Source organism: Orycteropus afer, unplaced genomic scaffold (assembly GCF_000298275.1).
Source record: "Orycteropus afer afer isolate SDZICR_OR568_19922 unplaced genomic scaffold, OryAfe1.0 scaffold00769, whole genome shotgun sequence".
In the NCBI taxonomy this organism is placed as follows: domain Eukaryota; kingdom Metazoa; phylum Chordata; class Mammalia; order Tubulidentata; family Orycteropodidae; genus Orycteropus; species Orycteropus afer.
The window spans coordinates 466,249-476,435 of NW_006922356.1; the positions used below are offsets into that span (position 1 = coordinate 466,249).

Sequence of the window (10,187 nt, forward strand, 5' to 3'; positions counted from 1 at the left end):
CACAGATTGGAGGGTCCTCTCCCCTCCCCAGAAGTGGGCTGCCCTTACCAACAATGCCCGCAGCCTGCTTGTGAGCTGAGGAAGGGCACCTTTCCCCGCTCACCCGGCGCGTCTACCGGTGCCCAGCCTTTCCTGATAGACTAGTGTCCTTACGCAAAGGACGTATCTAGTTCAGCCGGCTCCAGTTCCTGAAACTCTCCTACTGTCGTGGTGGCGACTTCACTCGATCCGAATCCTCCTTTCCTGGCCAGTGCACCAGAAGGGGGAAAAAAAAGTACCAAACCCACTGCCATTGAGTTGATTCCGACTCATAGTAACCCCCACTGGGTTTCCGAGACAGTAAATCTTTACAGAAGTAGCTTGTCCAGTTTTTCTTCTGTGGAGTGGCTGGTGGGTTTGAACCACCAACTTCTGGTTAGCAATCAGATCCTTTAGGCACTGTGCTAGCAGAGCTCCTACTTAGGAAAGGCACATTAAATAAATCAGTAAAACAGTTAATATGTCAGATATAATAACAGGGAGTGCTAGGGATGGTGGTTGCAATTATAAACACAGTATTAGGGAAGTCCTCATTGAGAAAATAATAGTTGACCAAAGACCTAGAGGGGTCGCTAGGAGTCGGGGCCGACTCGATGGCAAATAACAACAAAAAGCAACAAAAGACCTAGAGGTGATGATGGAAAAAGTCATGGAGACATCAGGAAAGAGTATAGATGAAATAGCAAGTGCAGTGCACCAGGCAGGAACATGTCTGGTGAGTGCTAGCAACAGTAAACAGGTCAGAGACATAGGCCTTGTAGGTAATTTTAGGCTTTTACTCTGAATAACATAGGAAGCCATTAGAGGGTTTTGAGCCGATAAATGAGGTAATACAGCATGTTTGGAAGGGATTTCTTGAGGTAGCATGTTGAGAATAGACCTGAGAGGGCAAGAGCAGAAACAGAAGACTAGTAGGAGGCTGTTGCCACAGTCTGGATGAATGGTAATGGTGGCGTGAACCAGGGTGGTAGCAGAGGAGGTGGTGAGAGAGTTTGGATGCTGGATACATTTTGTATCCAACGTGGATTTTGAGAGAGAAACAGTTGAGAAAGACTTTGTTTTTCTTTTTAATAAGTTGGGCAACTAAAATAGAGTTGCCATTTATCATAATAGAGTAGCAAGTTTTGGGAAAAGAACAGCTGGTTTGGCTGTTAAACTTGAGATTCTCTTAGACTTCATGACGAGACAGATGTTGAGTATGCAATTTGACGTAAGAGTTTGACGTTCAGAGGAGATGTCCTGCAGGAGGTTGCATTTGAGTGCTTTTGGCACATGGGTGGTATTTAAAGCCACAGGAGTAAATGAAGTCACTGCAAAAACGGCAAGGAGGCCACATGTTCTGACCTCCTCTAACCCTACAAGGGGAAGGCAGGATTACCAGCAGTAACCCAAGGCCTATTACTGCCAGGCCAGACATGCTGCTTCCCTCCAGCCCTTTCACCAACCGTTCCTCCCAAAGCACCCACCACCTCTCTCCTGGGTTCAATAATTCACTGCAGTGGCCACACAGAACTCACAGATTATGGGGTTTATTAGGGAAGCACCAATAAATCAAGTTCAGGAAGAACTATAACTCAAGTTCAGGAAGAACGCTCAGTCTCTCTCCCAGTCCACCGTCCCTCAGCCAACAGTTTCTCACAGTCTCTTTCCCAGCAGTGCTGGTCCCTCGGTGTCTCACTCAGCAATGCATGTCTCTTTCCCAGCAGCACGTGTCTCTTTCAGGGGCGCATATCTTTTTTGGCAGCACATCTTCCTGCAGCAGCAGTCAGAGCGAGTTCTGCCTCCAGGAGGCCTCCTTTTGAGCCCGGAAGGGTGATCAAACTAGCCAATCACAGCATCAGAACTCTAAGCACATGAGAGAGAGTGGGAACCTCCCAGAACACTATTGTGCCACGCCCAACAGAAATAACCCAGGTGGATAGTTCCTCAGTTGCTCATAGAAAATCCCACCTTGGAGTTTACAAAGACTTATGGGTAGAAAAGCCACACTAAGTAATTTACTACACCGCAGTCACCAAAGTCACACAAATAGAGAAAAGAAGAGGTCTGGGACCAAGCCCAGGACATACCTTGGCATGGAGGTAAGCTCTGGTGGCATAGTGCCTAAGGCATTTGACTGCTAACCAGAAGGCTGGTGGTTCAAATCCACCAGCCACTCCTTGGAAGGAAGATTGGGCAATCTTCTGTAGTGATACCGCCTCAGAAACCCAAGGAGGGGTCACTACAAGTCAGATCCGACCCAACAGCAGTGAGTGTGGTTTGGTTTTTTTGGAAACTAGCTAAGGAGACTGAGAAGGAACAGTCATTGACATAGGAGGAAGTTCAAGAGAATAATATTGTAAAAAGCCAAGTGAATAGTGTTTCAAGAATGAATGATAGCAATGGAGAACAGATCAGTGGTTGCAAGGGCAGGGTGGAGTTGGGGAAATGGTTTAAAAAGGGGTTATGAGTAAACTTTTTAATTTGATGGGTGTGTTATATACATATATCACTCAACAAACTGTAGACTTTTAAAGTATGCAGTTTATTGTGTATCAGTTATACCTTAATAAAGCTGTTTTCTTTTATTTTAATTATACACCCATTCATGATTTTTAAAAAAAGGAGGGAGGAGTGATCCGCTGTCACATGCTGCTAATAGGTCAAGTAGGTGAGAATTCAGGGTTGGACATAGGAAATAGCTGCATCCTTGGTTACCTTAACTAAAATACCATCAGTGGGGTTGTGGGCATGAAAGTGGGATTTGTGAATGTTCAAGAGATAATGGGAAGATACGAAGTGGAGACAGTACAGATACTCTTTTGGAAGAGTTTTGCTAAAAAGGGGAGCTGAGAAATGAGACGAGACATAGGAAGTCAAGATGAAGGTTTTTGTTTTTAAAAAGGGAAAAATTAGAGCTTGCAAAGATAGCTTGTGTTTATGCTGATGGGAGTGAATCAACTGAGGGAAAAAAAATGACACAACACAAAAGAAAAATTGTTATGGCGAAAGGGGTGAGTTGCTGTAATAGTTAGCTATATATTCCTCTTTTGCCATTGGTCTCAAGAATCTAGTCATAATTTTAAAAATTAATTTCCAAATCAGTTTGGATATACTTTTTATTTTATGCATCATTTACTGAAAAATTTTGCTTTTTGTGGATTACTTTTGAAGATATCCTCATTTAAAATCATGTACATTTTTATGCAATCTTTGATATTCTTAATCTTGTCTATTTCTAAAATGTGTATTTATTATGTGTTGATGTATCATATTTTATGTCATAGAATTGATGATATCCGTGCTTCACTAAATAAAATGCAGCTCTTCCAATCAGCATGATTAATTTTTTAGCTGTTACCACCTTTATGGTAGCTTATCTAGAATATTTTCTTAATAAGGTTGAATTATACTGTGCTCTCTCTGTAAAGTAATTATTTGAAATAGTTTTACTAAAGAATTAGATGAAGTAATTTTTGTGTTGCCAGTACTCTTATGATCGACTGCTTTGGAGGTGGGTGAAAATTGATAGGATTTTTTTCTTTGTGTAGAAATTTACTTAATTTAATAACTGACCATAATTGTTTCTTCAGGTAATAGGACACCCAGGAACTTTCAAAAGAGGCCTTTTATTCTCAGCTTTGTCTTATTTGGGTTTTGAGGCTTACCAGGTCCTTTCTCAGGCTGCAGTGGTTCATGCCACAGCCAAAGGTAAACCTAAACTAAATATCTGCTTTCCTGTCTTTTTTTTTTTCTCTGGGGGTAGAATGAGTGGAGGTTTATTTTTATCAATATATAAGAATAGATAATTAAACGAACATAGGCTAGATTAATTTCTGCTCTTCTTTACTTGTGAGTCTGAGATCTGTCTCTCTATAATTTCTTCCAGAAACGCAAGTTCTTTCAGAGATAATCTACTGATACTTTATGTTTTTTAAGGTTCCTTGAGCTAAGAATGTTTTTTTGAAAAGTTGAAAGGTTGTGGGGAGAAAAAAAGAATATCAGAAAGACATAAATATATAGACTGCAAAGCCTGAAATCCGATACTTGTGAATCTTTATGGTAAAAGTCTGCCCACCCCTGCTTTATAGTGACAGAAGGATTCTGTTGTTTCCCTAACATCACAGTGTTACATACTTCTTGATATGATTTTTAATTTTTCAAAACCAAAGTGCCAAAGCAGAGACGGGAATCCATACATCTCTATTTCTCTTTGCATCTATCACACTTGGTTCAGGTGTCTCAGCACCATTACAGAAATGATGCAAAGACTTACTGCTTCCCTGAGCAACAAAATATGACATTTTGAAAGGCAAAGGCAAAATTCCTTTTAGCCTTAATGGTCATAGTCCCGTTTTTTCAGAAGTGTCTGAATGACATAAAAGTTATCATATTAAATTAAAAATAACATTTAGATATCCAAGGTTTAACTTATTTTGAAAATTAAGTTCATTATTTTTATTACAGATTTGAATGCAAATGGATTTATGTAGAGTAGAATTATGTTTGTGTTTTTATACACATTTAGAGCATTTAAAAAGTTAATGCAAAGAACAGTATATAAGTATTTGTTTAGCCTGCCTTGATTTTCCGTAGTTTTTTTTCTTTATAATTAGTTGACTGGCAGGTTCATATAATTTGTGAGACTATAGACCATAATCTTTGAAAAGTAATTAATTATTGGTAGAATATAGAAGCCAGGCTTCTTTTCTTTTTGAAAAATGATCCATGTTTTTATAAAAACAGAGTTTTATTGGCCCTTGACAAGTTGGCAAGTTTTATTTTGTCACATATCTCTTCTACTTTCTATGCTGTGATCCTTATTTTTCATATTTTTAGGAATTGATTTTCAAATAATAATTTCACACATCAAATTAACTTCTGCATAATTATCTTTAGATCTACTTTATACTCATCACTTTTTTTTTTTTAAGCTAGTATAATTATGTCATGACTTTAATAAAAAATACTTACATGGTTGTGTTATAAGTTTCACATATTTGGCTGGTCTAAATTATAATTTTTTTTTTTAACTTTTAAAATGTTTAACTTCACATACTTATGATTAAAATATACTGAGATAAATAATAAACTCAAATGACATATTATGGGAATGCTAGCTTGTAAATAGGACTAAGTAGTATAGTATCTTTATAAAAGCCAAACCCACTACCACTGAGTTGATCTGAGTCATAGAGACCCTTATAGAAGACAAAATTAAATGTGTATATTGCTAGTAATAATTGTAATATCCTGATCTTTATACTTACTGTTTTTTCAAGAAGTAGTCAGGTTTTTTTTAGGGTATTACATTGTCTATAAAGTTTGTGTGTTTTGTGGTAGTGTCTAAGCTAGTTAACAAGTTGATGTCATTGAGGTAATTTTAGATTTTCTGTATAGTTAACCAAGTTCTTGATGACACATTTGACTTTTCCATAAAAGTTAGGTCATAAAGAGAATCTGGTAAACCAATTTGGTTCAATTCATACAAATTAGTAATTTCTAGTACTCCAAGTGGATGAATTATATCATCATTTTATTTTCTACAAAGGGTAATATTTAACAACAACAAAGATTTTGTGTGGCTGATATTTGTACCATAAATTCTCATAAGAAATTGATTTTTGAAAAATTTTTAAATGTATCATATTTAGTCAGTACCAGACTAAATTTTTTTTTTTTTTTTTTAATTTCCATTGTTTCAGTAAATCACTGATACTGATAGCTTCCTATTTATTTCTACTTTATTTCTGTATAGGTTCTTCAGAATTTATCTTTCCTTATAGGTGATTTCTATATCTGATTTCTTTTGTTGGTAGAGAAAAGTGTATATGTTTCTTAGAGTTGATGCCTTTTGTCTTAGAAAGAACTACTTCATTGTGTCTTTTTTAAAATATCCTTCAAAGTTGAAGAAATCCTTGAACAAGCAGATTACCTATATGAAAGTGGAGAAACTGAAAAACTTTATCAGTTGCTGACCTCATACAAGGAAAGGTAAGCAGTATGATTGGCCTGGGTTTGTGCTTTCCTTACAATTTTAGTGTTTTTAACAATTGGAATGATCCTTGGTGCTTGACATTAATATAATAAGTTATTGTAGTTTTTACTTAATATGATATTCCCTAAAGTTTTATTATAGTATAATGTTTATTCCTTACATTAAAGACTGAAAAGTGCTGCATGTATCTCATTGGTTTAGATAAGTTGTTACTTAACTTACTCATTCTAGTAAAATTTTGAGGTTTTTTTTCCTGTGTTTTACTAGTTCGCTTTGGGTCATGCAATATGATCAGTGGCTGTAGATTTATCTCAAATGTCTATATTGTGTATTTCTCATTCCTTTTTGTTAAGTAATTCCTTATTGGAATAAGAATTAAACGATTTACTGAGAATTAGGATCATTATATGCCAATGTCAAATGTTATCTGTGTATAAATTCAGAAGCAGTCTTTGCAGAGAAACTAAAAGTCCTTTCTTTTTCTATTTTTAGTATTAGATTACATTTTTAGTCCAGAATCAGTGTGTACTTATTTTTGGGAGGAAATAATAATTCGACTACAAAATAAGTCAAATAAAGGGGAATAACTTTTCGAGCTCTCTCATCTGTTTTCCTAAACTACAAATACTGACTCATTTTCAGCCACCTTTTTAGATTACCAAGGACAGGTGCCTTTACATCTCTCTTGCCTTCTCCATTCTGCCCTCAGTAACTTGAGGTGACTCATTTGGATTTCAGTCATTTGTCTTTTCAGTAATAATTTGGAATGTAAGTTGTCAGATAGTTATTCCATATTTATTGAATTATAAATGTACAGTCATTACCTTTTCTTTGTGTGAAATATTTAAAAACTTTCAAAATTCTGTGTGAATACTATTTTTTGTTTAAAAAAACCCAAAATATATAAAGTAGGCTTAAAGGCAACTGTTTAATAAAGAATAATTTAAAGTTAGTTTTAAAAAATATTTCAAACACTTAATTGTGGTTAGGAGCTCTGGTAGATAGTGCCTAAGGCATTTGACTGCTAACCAGAAGGCTGGCAGTTCAAACCCACTAGCCACTCCTCAGAAGGAAGATTGGGCAATCTATTTCCATAGTGATAAATGCCTCGGAAACCCAAGGAGGGGTTGCTATGAGTCGGATCCAACTGGATGGCAGTGAGTTTAGTGTTTAATTGTGGTTATTATTAATCATTTCTTATTTTATATTATTGTTTTAAATGGCAGGTCCTCAAGGAATCCAGTGCCCTTACTTGAAATAAGAAGCCATGCATCATGGCATGGATGATGCATTCAAACAGAATTTATTTTGAGATAACATTATATTCAATCATTCATTCACTATCAAATATTTATCATATATACCAGTTGTGTGCTAGGCATTGTATTTGGGGCTAGGGATACAATAGTTTTGTGTTTTTAGGGCATGACCTGTCTATCATGAAGTATATGTATTTTATGATAGTGTCTGAACCATTTACTGAGTTGCATGATACACAGTTCTAGTGAGGTCATGTGTTAATTTATACATTTTTGTAGAGCAGGTATTTAGAGAATTCAAATACATAGATGCTTTCTAAGGAAATCAGTATTTAGATACTATAGCTCAGTTAATATTTATAAATAATATGAGATAATTTTATAGGAAATTTTAGCAAAAAGTTTTTATGTGAAAGAAAATAAATTGAACAATAATAGGTTTTTGGTAGCATGCGGCTTGCTATCATCTCACTAGTCTGAGAAACCATAATGTATTGATTAACTAAGTGATATTTAACAAATTAAAAATGCTACTTAAATGGTCATTTTATATTTTATTTCAAATTAGTGAAGATGCAGAGTTACTGTGGCGCTTGGCACGAGCATCACGTGATATAGCTCAACTTAGCAGAACCTCAGAAGAGGAGAAAAAGCGACTGGTGTATGAAGCCTTAGAATATGCAAAAAGGGCACTTGAGAAAAAGGAATCAAATTTTGCAGCTCATAAGGTGAGGTGCTTAAAATAACTAAGCTGCTACCATGTACTAAGGAATACATTAATCGTAGTTATCTGTTCTATTTTCCTTAGCTGACATAAGAAAGAATATTGCTGTATGTACTTTAAGGAACTAGGAAAAAGATTTATTTTGGTAGCATCTTTTCAAAAAGAAGTAGGTTGCATGGTTTTTTTTTTTAATTCTTAAATAATCATTCTAAATTTATTGTTATGTCTGATAAATTACATTTGTGAATGCTTATTTTTACATAAAAGTATTGTAGCTTCCTGACTTACATGACTTATATTTAGTAGTACAAGCACTAATTTGGCAAACATTTTCTCATGTTCCTCATATTACATTTCTTCATACTCTATTTTATGTGGAGGTAGGAATATAGTAGCTGGACAACTGAAATCCAGTATGATTTTTCATATGTAACTAACTCATCTCATTTCTGGATTTCCTAATTGGTTCAGAACAGTGTTCTTCAGTGGACAGTATTGGAGAACAGGGGAGGCTATTGGCATTTTGGATTAGGACATTTCTTTATGTTGGACCATCTTCCAAGTCATTGTGATAATCAGAGTCCATCCTCATACATTTCTGAATTCTCCCTTTAGGGGTTTGGTAGCACACCTCCTTACCTTACCACTACCTCCCCCCCAAAAAAAATAGAACCACTTTTTTATATTAATGATAAAACAGATGTATATCCTTTTATATTTATCAAGACTTATTTTCTGTATTTTTCACCAACACCACAATTCAGAGGCATCATTTCTTCTTCAGGCTTCTTATTCATCTAGCTTTCACTTGAGTATTGAGGCTGTTGAAAAGACCATGGCTTGGGTCAAGTGCACTTTAGTCTTCAAAGTGACATCTTTGTTCTTTAACACCTTAAAGAAGTCTTTGCCCAGTGCAAAACGTTGTTTGATTTCTTGACTGCTGCTTCAGTGGTTGTTGGTTGTAGATAAAAGTAAATTAAAATCCCTGACAACTTCAGTTTTTTCTCCATTTAGCATGGTGTTGCTTATTGGTCTAGTTGTGAGGGTCTTTTTTTTTTTCTTTATGTTGAGGTTGTAATACATACTGAAGGCTGTAGTCTTTGATCTTCATCAGTAAGGGCTTCAAGTCTTCTTCACTTTCAAGGTGGTATCATCTGCATATTGCAGGTTGTTAACGAATCTTCCTCTAATCCTGGTGCTGCATTCTTCATGTAGCCCAGCTTCTTGGCTTATTTGCTCAGGATACAGATTGAATAAGTATGGTGAAAGGATATAACCCTGACACACAGCTTTCCTGATTTTAAACTATGCAGTATCCTTGTTCTGTTAAAATGACTGTGTCTTGGTCTATGTACAGGTTCCTCATGAGCACAATGAAGTGTTCTCGAAGTCCCATTCTTTGCAATGTTATCCATAATTTGTTATAATCCACACAGTTGAATATCTTTGCTTAGTCAGTAAATCACAGGAGTCCTGGTGGCATAGGGCCTAAGGCATTTGACAAACCAGAAGGCTGGCAGTTCAACCCCACCAGCCACTCAGAATGAAGATTGAGTTGTCTGCTTCCGTAGAGATACCGCCTCAGGAACCCAAGGAGTGGTTGCTATGAGTCGAAATCAACTCAACAGCAGTGAGTTTGGTTTTTTGTTTTGTTTTTTTAAACATCTTTTTCATGCTCTTTGCTTTTATCCAATATCATTGGATGTCAGTGTGATGGTTGGAGCTGTGTGTCAACTTGGCTGGACCCACAGTTCTGTGTGGTTTAAGCAATTGTGATATGGGTTGTTCCAATGATGGATCAGATGTATGTGTTTTGAGCAGCCAATCCGTTGAAAGGGAGTTTCCCTAGGGGTGTGGCCTGCTTCCAGTATATTTATGGACATCCTGGGAAAAGAGACTCTCTTCTGTGGATTGGGATTCTTCTGTGCTGCCTACAACTGTCCGTGAGCGAACAATACACCATTCAGCCTGGAGATCTTGGATTCGTCATTCATTGGAGTCAACAGCCACTATACTGCCTGCCATCCTTGAGCTCCTCAGCCCCTGTGGCTGTGTGAGTCGGGAAAAGCCTCCAGCTTGATGTTTGATCCAAGAACTTTGGACTTGCCAGCTTCTATAAGTGTGTGAGCCATTTTCCTAAGATAAATTTCTCTTTCTCTCTCACTCTGCAAAAATGGCAAGGAGGCCA

The 10,187-nt window shown here is 36.5% G+C and overlaps 1 protein-coding gene across 1 annotated transcript in view; it reads left to right on the forward strand.

Moving 5' to 3' along the window:
• RMDN1 (regulator of microtubule dynamics 1) overlaps window positions 1-10,187 on the forward strand; it is a 49,833-nt gene that overhangs the window by 12,585 nt on the left and 27,061 nt on the right. Inside the window, exons 2-4 of the mRNA XM_007957657.2 lie at window positions 3,612-3,729; window positions 5,925-6,012; window positions 7,844-8,003. Of these exons, the coding sequence (XP_007955848.1) occupies window positions 3,612-3,729; window positions 5,925-6,012; window positions 7,844-8,003 (366 nt within the window). The remainder of the gene's footprint in view (window positions 1-3,611; window positions 3,730-5,924; window positions 6,013-7,843; window positions 8,004-10,187) is intronic.